We start from the raw sequence: 18,173 nt of genomic DNA on the forward strand, positions 1-18,173 counted from the left end.
TACTAACTGTCCTCTACTGTGATAGGCAATGAAATGACAACATGCTAAAAACAAAGAATCACTTGAATTCAGCTACTTGTTCTTTCCTGGACTTTGCCAAGAAGCTTATTAACTGTCTTGACTAAAAATCTGGACATTTCCTTGGTTATACCACTAACAGTTGCTAGAAAGGCACCCTGAGCTGTTTCTCTCTTCTCAAGCAAAACATTAAGGTGGGGGGAGCCATCTTCCTGAGTTAAAAAATTGTTCTCTAGAGTGGAATTTTGGATATGCTTAAAAGACCTTTTTATAAAGCAAATGATAAGCCACAGCAGAAGTAATGTAAGACTGGACTGTTTCCCTCCTGGCCATGTACTTGTAGAAGTAAATGATGCAAAACAAAATAGTTCTCTACTAAGAATCTGTTCTTTCTAAAAATTTCTGCTCTCCCTTTAGGAAATCTCCTGTAGAAAGAAAACCTGTCCAGGCTGTAAAAATTTCCCATGGGAGTTATTAACTATGGAAACTTCAGAAAATGGGGCATCTCTTTGTCATGAGATCCAGTTTGATCATAAGAGCGGCTTGCTGTCCTTGTGCAAAAACCTATATTGTCTTCATCCGGCTGCAAAGCAAGCTGGAAACTTGCTTCATTATTCCCACTGTCATTTTTCTTCACAGGAACCAAGACATGAAGGACTAAGAAAGAAAAACAAAGCTGAGGACTTCACACAACACAAGCCTTCAACAGTTCTGCTCCACCCTCAGCTGAGGTGTGTGATAAAGCAGAGCTATTGTCAGGGAGGTGGGGAAGGGGATGAAACATCTTTCTCACAAGCAGGCAGAAGCTGGCTCATATCCATTACCTCCCTTACCCTCAGATACATTAGAAGTAAGAGTGGGCTGTCATCTCCTCAGCAAGATACCAAAAGATGCAGAAGAATTAGGCAGTAACAAAGGAAGAATCACTAAATTCTGCAGAAATTAAAAAATAAAAAATCCAGAAAGAATTCTAAATACAATCTCTGTCCACAAATTCACCGCAAAAGTGATTTTGAGACACTCTTTCTGTAGAGGTGTTATATGCATTTTTGCTTTTCTAACTCACATCCTGATCACATGCAATCCATATACACTCATGACTGTGTACACACCGTACTACCTTAACCTAAGAGCACACTAGCAAAATGCAAAAGTCTACTAAGCCATAGGTATGTGATATTGAATGCATTAAGAAGCTTAAGAACACCTTGAAAGTCCTTGGGTTTGAGATGTCTAGGTGAAATGAACAACAATTTTGCCAGCCTACACATGGTTGTGTAGGAAGATGATTATGGCTCCTGACTGATTAACTAAACTGTCTCTGGGAAATAAAAACTAAAAATCCGCACATTTTGACAACTGTGCACACACAGACATCATATAAAGAACTAACTTTAAAAGGACAACATCATGATAGAGTTTCCTTAAAGATACTATCAGTAAAAAGTGTAAAGAGCATCTCCTCCACACAGGTGGGTACCGTGGTTTCAGCAAGCAGTAGTTTGGGTAAGAAAAGGCAGATTCCACTAGCTTTCTTATTTCTGCATTTGATATTTATAGCAGGAAAACTAAAATTTGATAATAAAATTACTAAGTGTGAATATCCAAATCTAGGCTATTCTCAGACCCTTAGATCTTCATTAGAAATTGGAAGAGACTAGTCCAAACCATTCATTCCTAAAAGGAAGCACAAAGCATTGGTTAGTTTGTTAGGATTATCTTTACGGTATATATTACATTTATATATATATATAAATGTAATGTATGTATATATATGCCGCCTGCTGCAAAATGCTTGTTTTAACCTGCTATCAATAAACTGGGGATTAGTTGTATGAACCACAAGCCAGAAAGATCTGTGCAACCACCACTGATGCAAAAATTTAGATCCCACTGTCTGAAAAATCCTTCCTTTCATTAAAACCAAATTAAGAGCAATTTATCATTTTCTCTACTTTGATAAGACTTCTATATTTTACTCTTCAGAGAATTCTGGAATTCCTGCTGAAGCTTATGCCCCTGTTTGGAATCAGCTTCAAATCATGCTTCTCAAGCAGTAGGTCAGTGTTGCTGAGCTTCAATTCTGAAAGCCAAGCAGAGATTGAATGAAAAAGATTTGTGAAGATGAATCTCTCCCCGTCAAAGCAAGCTTTAAGAAAAGAAATTATAAAAATGGAAGCTATTCCACATGCTTCACATGCTGTGAACCTGTACTTTTGCTTTTCTTTTAGTTTTAGAAATGGAGCAAGATACATGTTAAATTACATTTTTTTACCATTTTTTCATTAAATTACATTTTCCTTACATTTTCCATCAATAGGCATAGGCAGCAGCTTCCCATTTTTCAAACTGCTTAATTGGATATTACAATTATGATAATAGGTTTTTTTTCTTTTATTCTCACCATTTCAACTGATCCATCTTTTGGATAATACAGAAGTTCATACCGCCGAAAGAGGGAAGCATTTGGGTCATACCATTCAGCAGTGAAAGCAAATCTGTCATCCTGACTCTGGAAATAGAAAAGGGGAGAAAAAGGCTATTACAGAGAGCATACATGTTTTATATGTAAAAACACACCAGTAAAAAACTTCCTTACATTTGTTATCAGAAAAGTAAATAAAGGAAAAAAAAAAACCACTAGTAAATGCACTTGCACCCTCTGCGTATCATCTTCTGCTTATCACAGCTGGTGACATCTTTTCACTTTAAGCTATCATCTTTTAAGTATGATGAGATTGCCTGGCAAACTGCCATGCTGTTTCCAAAACTTACTCTGATTTTATCGGTCATGAAAGGTGGACTGTTGGAGAAGTTGCTGTTAGACTTCTTCACTTTGTGGAAGTATTGGATTTACTTTCATTTCTTAGAAATAATGTGTTTGGTCACAAGTGAAATACAGAATCTTAACACATTTTCTACACCATCCTACAATAAAACACTGTCCTCTTGCTGAGCAGTTATATCTGAACTGCTGTTAATGATGAGACAAATATATTAAAGGACAACACCAGTTTGATTCACTACTTGACATATAGCATAAATAGCCCAATCTCATTTACAACTCAGTTTCTGCCCCTAAGGAGTGTGACAAGCAAGCTAGACTGCAGTAATTCTAAAACTGTAGCTACATGTGTAGCTTCTCTCCGCTCCTCATCCTTCAGAGGATAACCCTTTGCAGAAATGTAAGCACAAAGGCGATGCAATGCATGCGGACATGCAGTTCTAACACCACTTAGTGGCATACGTCTGTTAGCTATCAATACTGCAACATCAGTCATTTCATAGCTGTTAGATGGAGCTCTAAATTTTTATCTTCTACACCTGCCCTAAATCTCATTGCTACTCCTGAGGGTAAGCACAGTCTTGCCACAGGCTTCCACTTTTTAGACGTATCTGTGCTCTTCTTATACATCTTAAACATTTAGATACCACTAGGAGTTCAAGTTGAAGCTATGTAAGTCTTTTTAGTCCTTCAGATTTTAAAAAACAGCAGCATTTCAGCTGTTTCAAAGACTGCTCAATAAACAAGACAGAAAAAATTCCCACGAGCTTCCATGACTATTCTGGAACATCAGCAGGAAAAGAATAATAATTTTCCTAGTGAGTACAAGCCTACACACATATAGATGTTAAAAACAAAACAAAACAAACAAAACCAAAACAAAAAACCCAAACCAAAACAAACTTAACCAAACCAACAAAACAAAACAGCAAGAGAGATCTTGTCAGTGCATTTTTTCTTTCAGCATCTTCAGCTTAAAACTGACTTATGACTAAGTGCTTTTGCAGGTTGAAGTCCTAACGCAAACAGCAGCAGGAAAGAATGAGATAATGAAGAACAATTTCAGAACTCTACAATGTGATGAATACTTGTACCCGTTCAGTTAATAGCACCATGGCAATTGCCCCACCCTCTTGTCAGCCCTTATGGTACCCTTACGCTGCAAAACACAGATATGATTATATTAGAGAAAGACCTATGCAACGGGGGCAGCACACTGCTCTGTGAAGGATGCAGCTTTCACTTCTATCTGTAGAATTCTGTGCAGCACTGAAAGCCTTGTTTACATGAGCTACTTTAACTTCTGTGTTATCTCTACACGCTGCAGCCTTTGACAATAGTTAAAACTCATGTTTTAGGTGCAGCATCCAGCACAAAACCTCCCCAGGGCTTAGCGTGGTTTCTGGCCCTGATTTAAGCTAGACATGCTTGTGTCTTCATTGCTGCTGCTGTCCTTCTGGAGATATATAAGCCAGAACAAACTCTTTCTTACGTCAAAATTCATACCTTAATTTTTCTATATTGGCAATAAGCAATAATAAGGCCTGGCAGACAACATTAAACTACTGATTTCCACCTTGATCTTAAATACACTCACGCTGCTGGAAGACATTTGATCAATTAATTTGACCATCATCTTGTCAAGAATGGATGCTACAGAAAAGCAGTTCTCTACCAAAGAGGTCGTCTAAAAAGAAAAACAGTCCTGTTGCTGGAGTACTGCTCAAGAAGCTGATTAGTGAGTGATCCATGAAATAAATAAAGATGCACCATCCTTAATCAATGCCTCCTTACATGAAGACATCTATAATTGCATTACATCATGCTACTTATTTCATACTACAGCATCACTTTAAAATACTTTCTAGGTAGCGGTTGTCAGAGAAGCTACTAATTTTCATTTAAGCAGAACTTCCAAAACCTTTAAATGCTTACTTGTCTTGGAGAAGTAATGTATTTCTGTGAACAAGCAAAGAAAACACCATTAGATTTTTCACTTAGTCACCAGTATCAGTCATTGGCATCTTCATGTTTACAGTGAGAAACTACATTGTGTGGTGTAGTTTCTCACCAGAAACTACATGTCTGGTGAGGAATTGGTCTGCTTTTTTTCTTTTAAAGGAATCTTGGTTTGAAGATCTGTTTGAAATTTATTTTATAAGATCTTACTGAATGTCTGAGCTATTAATATTTTTATTCAGCAAGCTCTGCTGGCCAGTGCTTCTTACTCAGCTGAATGGCAAAAATGAACATTCTGTATTATCTTCTTTTAGCATTGTAAGCGAAGGCAAAGCAATAAATGCTACTTAGACTTGAAAAACACTGCAGACCTAACCTCCCAATGCCCAGTAATGTTGTCAGTAAGCAGGAAAATTTGTATTGGTTCTTACTCTGTATCTGGAAAATGTGGAGAGCTAACAGTTTTCTAAAACAACCAAAACAAGGTCTGTAAAGCTTCTCCTGGGCCATAACTAGAATTTCTCCTGATTTATGGACATAAGACTACCACAATAAATATTTCTAAATGTAAAGAACAACATCCGAAGAAAACTTAAGAGCTTACAGAAAACACTGTAAAAATAATTTGAAACAGACTGTGAACAGGTAGATGGTTTCAGAGGTGCACACTGCAAAGCAAAGAAATTCAACATTAAAAGCAAACTGAGGACCCTGCCAAATAAGTATACTTATTTTATATACTTATACTACTATGAAACACAGTAGGACTGCTGTTTTACTATTGCAGATTCATGTGTATAGTCTTAAAACAGTAGAAGACAGTCCTGAATACAATCATGACATGGAGTATGTGAACATATTCTGGTGAGCCCTTGCCAAGCATCACTGTAAAACTGCCACTCCAAGTCATCAAAATACCAACCAATTTAAAATCCTGAATTTTAAAAACCAAGTACATACTAAGCTCATAATACAGCCTTTTAAATGAGAACAAAGACTTTTAATAACTTATTTAGAGCAGGCAAAAAACCAAACACAAAAACCTGTCCCTTTCCCATTACATACTGTAAGGATTGAAATCAAATTTTAAGTTTGCACAGCCTTGAAATTAGCTCTCTGAACACTTACTTTCAGTCAATTTACTGCTCAATCAACAGAACTGGTATGGCAAACAACCTTCTTGCACAACCTTTCACTAGTGTGCCCTAGACTGCAACATGGGAAGGAGTCTCAAAGATGAGGCAGTACTATGGGAGACATGCAAAGTTTCATCCTTGACTTCTGTTCATCCTCCTAACAAAGGAAACTCAAAGAGAAAATATTGTCCAGAGCAGAGTGATTAGAGAGCACTGATGGTGGTATCATGTTCAATGTGCCCCACAGCTCCAGACCAACACTGAATCCTGAAATGGGAAGATTTCACAGCCCTTGACCAGAGAGCCCCAGCACCTCACTCCCCCAGGAAATGGCTGAAATTAGTCACTAGTGAAATCACATCACTGTGAATAGCTTGAGTAATAATAAATCAAGTGACTCTATACATTAGAACTCCAAAAATTCTTACTTTAAAACATTATTTTCCATTCTTTTCTGTACCGTGCCCTCATTAAAATCACACATAGCCTCCGCTCTCACGACTAAGCAATTAACCAAGCAATACCTAATGGGGGAGAAACAATTTTTCATAACTTTTCACATCAGTGGAAAAACTACCAGCATTAAAAAAACCAGCAGTGACTGTGCACTTTATAGTTATATAGCGATAGTTTTAGAGTAGCTGGTTTTAGCTCAATTTTTACAGTCCCTTTTCATGGTAAAATCTAAAGCCACTGAAATCAGTGATGTCAAGAGTTCACCTCCTGTGAATATGGAAAGAATAATCTTTTTCTTCCTTCCTCTTTTTACAAACTGTACAGAAAAACATTTGTATGCATGTGTAGGTTTTGCTAGCTTACGTTTTTTTGTTTATATTGGTATGTGTGAATATGCAGTAGGATGGCTCTGTGCACATGAGAAACATTTATTGAAGTACAGCTGAATTAAAAAACAAAATAAATCTAAATAAATCTGGTACTTAGTTCTGAAAGTGATGAGGGAAGCAGCCATTCTCAGCTAGCATGGGACTAAGTTCTAGAAGCTAAACCCAAGCATTTATGAAAGAACTGTGCTCACAAAAAACTCTGCTGCAGAGGGAAATGTTTTATCTGGAACATAGCTGCTAAGGAAGCTCATAACCAGGAAGCAGAATGCTTAGCAAGCTGAGCAGGAAATGATTTCTTATCCTGTAAACCTTTTACACTACCATAGGGCTTCTGTTCTGCAGTAAAACAAAAGCAAATCTTCCAAAGGTTTTCACGAGAAGCAACTGTGGTAGAACAGCAGTTCAGGAAGTAAGCAACTTGCATGGGATGGTGGAGAAACAATTTTATCCCACTCGTCTGAACCACGCAGAACATATCTCTGGATTTGGGTTTCCCAGCTTCAAGATGACTCCTGACTGCCACACAATTTATCTATTCTGGGGTGTGTACTTCTATCCTCTTCCTCTAGTTCTGACTAGAAATTTCATCCTAGAGTTTCTCTTACAATGGAGATCACAGGGACTCAGGAGCCACAGATTTTTTCTTCTGCAAGTTATATGCACTCTCAGGCTTATCACAGTCTAAGGAATAGTGAGATGATTCCCCTCACTATTATATGGGCAACATATTTTTACTAAGATCCTGCCTTTTGCATGAGTTTATTTTTTTTTTCCATTATACAGATAATTTCCCCCCATCTATAAGCTTAAAGTTAGTATTTTTCTGTGAGTTTGTCACTTTATGCTTTTGAGCTGTAATCTCTGTGATCTATAATTAACTGGAACAAATACCTGCGCTTAAACTAGTTATCAGCCTGCAGCTTATCATAATCTCTTTAACTTAATACTCAAGACAGTTTCACATAAAACAGCATCAAAATATTTCTTGAAACTAGAAAACCCCCGAGGTATCTAGAAAATGCATCTTTACATACTATTAGCAATCTGGTCTCTATAAGGCTTATACACGTTATTAGGAACTTCAACATGCACGACACATCGACACAGGCTCACGGCCTGTTGCCCACATATTTGCAAGTTTAGGAGTCTTGAAGAGTATTGCTACATTGTAAGTGGGCAGCTTCGTGTCTGCTGCTCCTTTGATTTTCTCAGTGACTCAATGACTCTGAAATCAGACCGGAGAGAAAAAGAATCAAAGGAGCTGAATCAACCCCCAACAAAGCAATAAAAAGACTGCAGGAACCTCAGTAAAAGCTGAATCATAGCCAAAAGGATCCATCTTGATATCTCTACTCTATATTTTGTTAAACTGCTGTCACAGGGAAAACCTGCAGTCAAGCACTGATCTAAGAATTAAGCTGTTTCTTTGAAAATAACTGGGAACGGGGTGGACCAGCAGACAGGAACATCGAATGAGTGTTTCTCCTATTACACAAAAAACCCCCAAACTTTCTGAAAAACTACCCCAAAACTTTCTAAAATTCTGGCAATAATTTTAAAAGAACCATCTCTTTCACAACCTGCCCCGCCAAACCAGACTGGTGGCACTCTCAAAAATATTTTGGATGAGCAAGAATATTTTTATACAAACCAGGATGGTATCAAAAGACAAGGATATAAATTATTTTAAAATCTCCCAGGTGGATATCATGAAGCTGACTGACCCCAACATCAGGTAGTCTGCTTATGCATTAACATTGACTTACCTTATGCTTTTAGGAAAAAAAAGATAAAAAATCACAACTGTACATGAGTTTGCCAAAATAATAGAATTTGTTGAAATTGCCAGTTAACAGGTATCTTTCTCCTTCTCTTTCCTCTTTGTAGGTTTTACAAAAAAAATAACTGTTGCTGTACATTTTGGTGCATTCCTTAAGAGAGACGTTGGCCTCATGCTCTTCACCATGGGCTGAAGTGGGGGACCTGACCAGCCTTCATCAAGAATGTTATTCTCAGAATTGGGTCCAGCAGTTACTGTTGTAGATGTAGATAAACCTCTAACAGAAGGTATTTAAGTCCTGCTCTGAATTATTTGAAACAGTCACTCAAAGCTCATTAAGTCACCGATCACTCATCTTCCAGACCAATCATCACTGCAGATTTAACTCTACTCCCTGGCCCTGCAGAGGACACCAGCACAAATGAAAATAAAGTCACTGATAAACTCCTAGTCTGAAGAACAAGTCATGAATTTCAACCAGATCTATCTCCACCTTCCTCAAAGGCACAATCTTATACTCCCCCAGCAGGCCACGGTTATAAGCACCGTCACAATATCACCTGCTTTCTTAAGAGCCCCAGAAATACTTTGCATTTTGATTGCTCTAAATGGTTCGCTTATTAGCTTTCCTGTTCTCCCATTCTAACATCCCGCTGGCTTTGCTTTATTTTCAGCTGAATGCTTTCAGGTGCATCTATCTAGGGAACTGCAGGCCTGGCAGGATGCCCAGCTTTCCAAGTAGCACTGAGTGCTTATGAATTCAGAACACCACACAAAAAAATGTAACTTCAATTAGCCTCAAAGATGGTCTCAACCAGTGCATTACGAGTGCTCCTCTTTCATGTAAGGACATCTTAAATATGACAGGCCCCTCCAAATCTATAAAGCTGAAAAAGTAAAATCAAAAACATTTAAAACATTGAATCTCAAAAAAAAAAAAAAAAAGTTACATAAAAAGCCAAGACATCAAATGGGATATGTCTTAAACATGAACCTAAACAGGGGAGATTTATGTTAGATATAAGGAAGAAATTCTTCATTGTGAGGGTGGTGAGGCACTGGAACAAGCTGCCCCAGAGAAGCTGTGGCTGCCCCATCCCTGGCAGTGTTCAAGGCCAGGTTGGACGCAGGGGCTTGGAGCAACCTGGTCTGGTGGAAGGTGTCCTTGCCCGTGGCAGGGGGTTGGAACTAGATGATCCTTAAGATCCTTTCCAACTGAAACCATTCTATGATTCTACGTCAAGCTTTTCATGGACTTCTGTGCAATCTCAGACAAGTCAACTTCAACTTTTGTGTATCCTTTTCTCCAGCTGTAACAAAATACATATTCTGGGAGGGCTTCCTACTCTGGGCACTAGTAACTAAAAGGGATGCTTCTATCATCAAAGCTGTAAAGCATTGCCAGCTTATACAAAACAGACAGCTTAACTTCCTTTTATACAATCTATGCCTGGAGTGCTACAGAGAGATGCGTGTCAGAGGGCCAAGGAATGGTTAGCTAAACATATGCTGTCATTTCGTTGCAGTGCAAAGCACTTGCTTTTTCACCAAACACATTTATCTTCATACTTTCCAGGCACTGTATGCTCTTCAGTCAGACTGAACAAGAAGGACAATATGTTTAAATACAACAGGCAACAATCTTAAGCAAATAAACTTCCAAACCACTATTTTCTGCTTTCCTCAGGACTACTTGTCATTACTGAATCACAAGCACTTCTGCAAGCACAACAAATAATGAGGCATGGTTCTCTGTACTCGTGTTTCTTATCCTTTTGACTACGGCCTCTCTTCAGTTCAGGTATTTAATAAAGGGCTCATACCCACCCGGATTCTCTGATGCCTAAGGAGGGCGGAGCTCACACTGAAATCTTTCTTTAAAGATTCCGTAGAGGGTTTTCTCCCTCTCCCCATTCTTGTGAAAGCTGGAGGAACATCATTATCCCTCTGCCAAATCTGACTGAAATCTGCCATTAAATTTCAAACTTCCCAGGGGAAAAAATTAGTGGTCAGATACACACCAACAGACTATGATCAGAAAATTGGGTTTTCTGAGACAAACAGACTGAAAGCAGCTGTGTGAAAAAATCTATTTGCACACTACAAGTAATTTTCCATCATCAATAATTCTTTAACAGAAAAATCTTCATTTGTGAAAGAAAATGGAAAGGCAAAAAAGTGCAGCCATTAAATGTTATCGACAATTTTGCAAGGCAGAAACAAGAGACTTCAGACATACTGGTGGTATTTCACAAATAACACTGAGTGGCAGAAAGTGCTCTTTTTCTCAGTATTGTAATGTACCTTAAATCCCCACACGAATCCTCAGCACTGCCTGCTTATTAAGTTGTGTTATTCAACTCATCTTCTACCTTCACGGTTCCCGTAATACAGGATATTTTCCAGGCAAAACTTAAATCTACAACACTGTGTAGATAGAGCACTCAATTAGCTCTGTCTCTTAAAACTCATTTTCCTCCTCCTCTTCTATTCATGTTTCTAACACATGAGCTGGTATAATTTTTAGAACTCCAATTCTGCAGCCCCCTTGCTGCTGTTGGACCTCCCACCGCTTTCTCAACAGGCTTTTCTTTAGTCAAAAAGTAAAATCAGAAGATCACTTTTCAAATGGAGAAACATCTGGCAACTGCAATTTCCATGACAGTGTCTGACTGCTGAAGATTCTCAATCTAAACCTCACATTCAGAAGCTCACTAGTGAATTTTGTAAGCATATCTCTTTTTATCCTCCCCTTGTAGAAAACAAATTGTGCCTATTGAAAATTTCACACAAATTCAAGGCAACTTTTTTCAAATTAATTAAGCATTGCTGAAGTTATTAAAATTCTTAATCATCTTTGCAAATCTATTAAGTGAGTCAAACACTCGACTGCATTTACATTTACCCTCCTGCAAACAGATGCTACATCCTTTAGATTCACAGTTATCTGACTCCAAATATTACTGGTACCTGGGCTTCTCAGGTGCCTTTTGGACTGTTACGGCTATTGCTGGCTGGACCATCTGTTGCCAAGTAACATGGGGATACTTCTGCCCCTGTAGCACTAACCAAGTGAATCTTGCTCTTCAACTGGGATCTCAGTTCAGTAAATCATCCCCATATATGCTCAAGGGTTGTGATAAACACAGCTCTAGAAGGCTGAAGGCTCCAAATTTTCTCATCAGATTTAGGAATCTGCAATCCTACCTCTCATCAGTGAAATTATCTTGCTGTTCTGACAATTTACTAAGCAAGAACTGTTCTCTTACTACTAGCTTATGTAAATTCTGTAAGCTTCCTATGAAGCGCGTAGGCATGATTAGTGTAACCTGTTCTTTTTTTCCCCAGTCTCTCATAAAAGAGAATCAAGAATTCAAATCTTCAACCATTAAGTCCAATCCTCTGCAATTAGAAGTTATAGTTAAGTACTTAGTTACAGGATTCATGTTATTCCTCTAATTATGGAGCATAATTTCCCTAAAACTCACAAAGGATGCTATACTGCTGTTGACTACTCTGTGAAGACAGGTTTAGCTTTAGAAAGCCAGCTAAACCTTGTCTGCAGGGGAATGTGTCCCCATTTAATGCCTGTTTATAAAGCTGCAGATCATAAGTTATATTATTGCACTCTTACTTACATGATCACATGCAATTCCTCGAAGAGTAGTCAGTAGTGCTCAGCATGCTCATCTGCCTCCACTAACTCAAGAAGAGTCTGACAATGATATCAGCAAAAGCAGAGCTGCTCCCTGACTCAGAACAGTATTTATAACTCATGTCATCTCACATAATTACATCTGAGCACGAAGTTTAGGTGCTTTGCACCATCAGTAGTAGCAGAACTAACACTGCCATGGTCAGCTGCTGAACGGTGAGTCTCTGACTCTGAACTATGAGGTTAGTGTCTGTATGTGATCCAAATACATTGAGCTACCTGTGCACATCCCATTACAAGATCCGACTTATACTGTATTTACAGGAAAAAACATTTCTGAAAGGCTCAAAACTTGGCTCTAAATTAAAATTGATGGCAATACTCAAAGATAGTCTTTCATAGAGACCATTCCTCTGGCAAACTTTCAGCTTTCATTTTCCAATCTTTTCAGAACTAAAGTTCTTCAGAGGAACGCTGAACTTACTTTTTTATTATTAGGATTCTGAAATGTCTTCAATTCCCCTCCCCCCATTCTTATTCAAGTCTTGCATTATACTTTCAACCTCCAGTAGAAACTGTCTGGAAAATTTCAAGCCGACTGGTTAAAATTTCAGAAAGTTATGAGCAGTTGGAAGTAGAGGTTTGAAAGGGAACACCTACAAATCCTGAACCAAAGCTGTCAACAGCACTTCAAAGTAGTATAATGCCTACAGCACCTTCAGATTATCTCAGCTCATAATAATGTTCTGAAAAGCATTTTTCACAAGAATCAGTTGGTTGCCTTGGAATCACAGCTAAGGGAGGGAGGGTCCTTCAGCCAGTTGATACCACCTGGATTAGCACCCAGGAGGTTGTGCGAATGCCCTAAAGACCACGCGTGCTGCATCTACCTTGAACAGTCAGAGCTTATAACAGTCAAGTAACCATTTACAATCCTGTGAAGTAGACAAATAACTCTGCTACCACATTTCTTATTTGCTGCTGTGGACACTTAACACAAGCATTTTGTCTGCACTGCTGTTTAACCAGAAGTTGACATTAAAATTCTATTTTTTTCTCAGATTGCATCAAATATTGATTTTAGGGTAGTTGGACTAAATCCAGATTTCAGCTAGTACAGATGTCATGGTCAGATACCCTTCATTCTGAAGTCAGACTAATGACAAGCTACATGTGAACAGAAGTTCTAACGATACAAGCTGTGATTTTTAAAAACATAATTAAGGTCATTAAAAACATAATTAAGGTTAAAATTACTAAAGAATCCCATGCAAACACAGAACATAAAACAGGCTCTCTGGAACACATCTCCGGAGAGAGCCACTTCTTTGCAAATACAGGAGCACCCTCTGGTGCTCAAAGACAGGTTGAGCACCTTATTTAAACCTCAAGAATTAACTTAGGAAATGATTTGTAAGAAGCCGTCTCTGTTCACTGTCTCTTCCTAGTGTGCCATGCCTCAAAACTAATAACCTTCTAAAAGCATGTAGAAATTACTAAATTATAAAGCACAGATCACCACAGCCTGTGTGATAAAGTCCTTTCCCACAGGAAAACCGCTGACACACGGGCACGTGGCCTTCTTCAATACCCAGCCTCTAAAAATGCCAACGCCACATGTTTTAAATCAGAGCTGACCAGTCCAGGGCAACTTGCAAGGGCCACCTCACAGAGTTTCTCTGGTACTGAGAGCATACTTCTCTATTAGGCATTAGTGTGAGAAACAAAGAATTTCTACCTTTTGTACGTGCTTATCTGATTAGGGAATATCCTGATACAAAGTCTCCAGGGAGACCTTATCGCAGCCTTCCAGTACCTAAAGGGGGGCTAAAAGAAAACTGGAGAGAAGTTTTTACAAGGGCATGTAATGATAGGACAAGGGGAATGGCTTTAAACTGAAAGAGGGTAGATTTAGATTAAATATAAGGAAGAAATTCTTTACTGTGAGGATGGTGAGAGACTGACACAGGTTGCCCAGAGAAGCTGTGGCTGCCCCATCCCTGGCAGCGTTCAAGGCCAGGCTGGATGGGGCTTGGAGCAACCTGGTTAGTGGAAGGTGTCCCTGCCTGTGGCAAGGGGGTTGGAACTAGATCATCTTTAAGGTCCCTTCCAACCAAAACCATTCTATGTTTCTATGATATTGTTGTTATACACACAAATACTTTCTAAGCTGTCATTCTTAGTACTAAGCTGCAGCAGTGCCCCAGAGCCCAGCTATACAAATTTTATCCCCTTTATCAAATCTTACGCTGCTTTTTCTCTTTTTCTTTCCATTTTGTTGGCTGGTGGAGAACTACCGTGTTCCACTCACAAAACACTACTGAGTGACCTTGGTGTGTTGCTTATGCACCCATGCCTCTAGTTTCCATCTGTGTAAGGAGACAATTAAACACAACATAGCTGGGAAGGATTAGGCCAAGCACAGTGCTTACTTCCAGGAAATAGTACTTTTGGTGATTATTCCCAGCAGCAACAATTCATGGAAACAGCCCTCTTCAGATCCACAACAATAGGTGTTCCGTACTACCATGGTTTCTCACCAGCCAGTTAATGATTGGCAGGGTATCTTAGCTGGATACACTAGATCACCCTAATGTTTTAGAAACTGGCACTAAAATTCTCAACTGAACAGTCAAAAACTCTTTTCAGAGGCACACTATTCCCCTGGCTTAAATGAAACAGACACTACTGAAAGAAGAGATAAAAGGTTCAGGCTTTTGTGTTTAGCCACTGGCCACCAGGGGCTAGAGAACACAACAGGCGAGATGAGGCTGCGAGAACGGAGCCAGCTCAGCTCAGAGAAGGCTGAGGCTGACCTTACCATTGTCTACAACTACCCAACTGAACGACACCAAAAAGACAGGCCTAGACCCTTCTCGAAGGCGCACAGTGATAGCAAAAAATAAAAAGGACACAAGTTAAAACATGGGACATTCCAGTTACATATCAGGAAAAAACTTTAGCACGAGCGTGGTCAAATGCTTGCACAGGCTGCCCAGAGGAGTGTGCAATCTCCATCTTCAGAGATGTTCAGGACTTGCCTGTACACATCCTGGAGCAACCTTGTCTGGTTAGACCTGTTTTGAGGAGGTTGGAGGTCCCTTCCAACCTAAATAATCATTCCATGATTCTTATTATAGCTTGGCAGCTCCTTGACCAAGGGTAATGTCCATTCTTCCAAGCTTCTCCAGAGCCTGCACAGATCTGTTGTGTGCATAACAATGATCTAGATATGCTTTCAAAAAATTAAGACCTCTGGCAGGACATTCTTAAGTATAAATTTTATCCCTATCAAATCTGCCTGGAACAATTCCCTAAATAACTACCAGCTCTGTCATCAAATCCTATTACTTTTTATTGCCGGCTGAAAGGAAAGTTTGTAACTTCTCTTTATTCCTGGCGATGGTTCACTGAGTAATTCTTGAGTTTCTTCAGTTTCTGACAATGTAAAAAAGAAACCCAACATATAATAAGCACAGATGTGTCAAAGTTATTAAGAACTACACCTACAACCCAAAGGATCCAGAGAGACAACTCTGGGTGATAAAGAGGGATTAGTACAGAATTTATCATTAGGTAATCCTAGATAATTTTGACTATCATAATGTAAACTCTTTGAGGCACTCCATCAGAAGAGCCATCAATACATCTAAAATTACTTTTAGAGATGGCAATTTCTGCAAGCCAGAGCCAAGACTTGGCTGGAGTAGGAGGTAATTTATCCCATGGATTTTGAACCTGTCAACTTGAAACTTGTAGGGTGGTATTTTACATAGCACATAATGCTATAAAGATGGGAGCATGAAACCCAGCTTCATTTGGCTGACAGAGGGCCAAAGATTGTTATTTTCTTGGCTAAATTTTCTGCAACGCACACAGCCTATCTGCTCAAGAAGTAAATTAACAGTATTTGGAAATACTAGTCCAAGAAGAAACCATGTCATATTTTTAATGCTCATACGAAGACTCACCATGCAATAAGCATTTAAAGGCTACCTGATAGCATTTTGCTTATTTTTCCCTCATGCTGCATACCATATTTTGTCTTTCCCTGTGATGAAATGCTGCAAATGACAATTAGCCATTAAGGAAGGAAACTTGTCTTTGTGGTTGGTTTTGTCATGTAATCTTACACCTGAAAGGGTCAGGCCATGCTGCAGCTGAAAAAGTCAATTTAATCACCAGCTGGCACTCTATTGAGTCTTGTTTTAAGACCAAAGAAGGAAATCTTAAGCATTAGGAAATTGTCTTTCGAGGAGATTTTGCATCTTTTCCTGGAAGAGCTAAAAATGGTTTGGTTTTTGATTTGTGTGGAGGTGGTGGTGGTAGTGTTCTGGTGTTTTGGTTTTTTTTTTAATGGCAACTATTTTGCAATGAAACATACATAATTTAAAAAATGTTAAAAGTTATTTTATAAACGTGCACTTGTTTAGGAAAGTCTATTAGAGGAAGGAGTTTTGTCTCTTTATACGATGAGCTCCGAATGACAGCTTTTCACCAAAGTTATCCCATTTTACCCGTTAACCCAGTACGGTTGATATTCCTGGTTCCCAAACTAAACTCCTGTAAACCAAGGTATGTTCCAAAGCTGCCCCATGAGCTGCATTGCCTTTATAAAGTCTTCAGCTGAAAATTTGATCACACCATGCTGGTCCATGAGGAACCAAGGACTCAACTTTTGTCAAGTTCATTTTGCCAATGGCTGATTCACTTCCTATTTTCTGAGATCCATTTTCCAAATCATGAAATAAGTCCTTTCCACTAATGAATCAAAGTTTTTTAAAAAATTACTCATTTTTATTCCCTGTCTAAACTGAGAATTTCTATGCTGATGTTCTCTAAGCTGGGGCTTTTACCAATGAACTGATGACAACAACAACAAACACATAACATACAAGTTGTAAAATTTTCTGTTGGAGTGAGTGAACTTCTCATCTCCAGATATATTAAGACTATGGTCAAAATTACAAGACTTCAAGCTCTGGCAACCTACCCCAGAAGACTTCATATCTATTTTCCCCCAACTTTGCAAAAAGAATTAAGGTAGTTGGACACTAAAAATCCACTGACCATGTGCTTCTACATCCACAAAATCAAAGCCAGATGGCGTCATATTAGACAAGTCTAATTAGACAAGGCTTTTATGTGCCTCGATTTCTTTATGGTCAAGACAGAAATGTTTGTCTATGCTGTTGTTCAAAGAGTCTTTGTAATGTAGGCTACAGTTGTCAGGTGTGCAGAGTAAGAACAGCTGTTTTAAAGACTGGAGAGAAAGGAAATAATGCAACTGCACCTGTGTACAGCCTCTCCAACTGCAATAATGCTCTGTATGTGTGAGACATTGCCCGTGTACAGAGGCCATTATTCTCTAGCCAATGCTGTATTTCTGTAACACTTCAAAGTGTCAGAGTGCACCAAAGTCATTAATAAAAAGAAACTAACATTAAGTTCAACATATCTCTGCATTTGATTTTATGAAAGGCACCATTAAGGAATAATGAATTCCAGCAGCCAGGAGAGACAGCACATTTCAGATGGAGATAAGCAAGTTTCTCTTTGGGAATTCACTGCTCACTGTCCACAGCAGCAATCAAGACACCAGAATGCCTTAGAGCTGATTTGAAATACTGTCTGTGATCTGATGACAATGAAAACTGTTTTCCAGTGATTAGCAGACTTTAAGCCAAAGTGCTGTCATAGAAAGACAAATAACTGCAGGATATTTCAGATCATTTCTTACCTTCGCTTCCACTACAGTTACATGCCCAGTTTTACAATATACACAACTACTTCCAGTGTACTGCTTCCATGTGACTGAAGTATAGGGTCTAACACAAATACACTCCAAACTGATTACACCAAAAGTTATTGCATTTTTCTTTCTGTGGCTATATTATGACTTGTAACAGTTTTTTTCTGAGTAGAAATATACATTTAAAATAATGCAATTTATACTACTGTCTGGAAGCAACACAGTACTAACAGTTCATTACTT

General features: G+C 38.7%; 1 protein-coding gene across 5 annotated transcripts in view; it reads right to left on the reverse strand.

Moving 5' to 3' along the window:
* Window positions 1-18,173, reverse strand: part of NME7 (NME/NM23 family member 7) — a 94,206-nt gene that overhangs the window by 72,738 nt on the left and 3,295 nt on the right. The window contains exons 1-2 of one of the 5 annotated variants that reach the window (XM_030476328.1): window positions 3,898-4,156; window positions 2,423-2,530 (exon numbers count right to left, since the gene is read on the reverse strand). In XM_030476328.1, the coding sequence (XP_030332188.1) occupies window positions 2,423-2,530; window positions 3,898-3,918 (129 nt within the window). In that variant the 5' untranslated portion in view covers window positions 3,919-4,156. Of the gene's footprint in view, window positions 1-842; window positions 952-2,422; window positions 2,531-2,793; window positions 2,827-3,897; window positions 4,159-18,173 lie in introns of those variants that run through there. The other 4 variants (XM_030476329.1, XM_030476331.1, XM_030476332.1 and 1 more) reach the window with 4 other exon arrangements.

Source organism: Strigops habroptila, chromosome 2, assembly GCF_004027225.2.
Source record: "Strigops habroptila isolate Jane chromosome 2, bStrHab1.2.pri, whole genome shotgun sequence".
Classification (NCBI taxonomy): Eukaryota; Metazoa; Chordata; class Aves; order Psittaciformes; family Psittacidae; genus Strigops; species Strigops habroptila.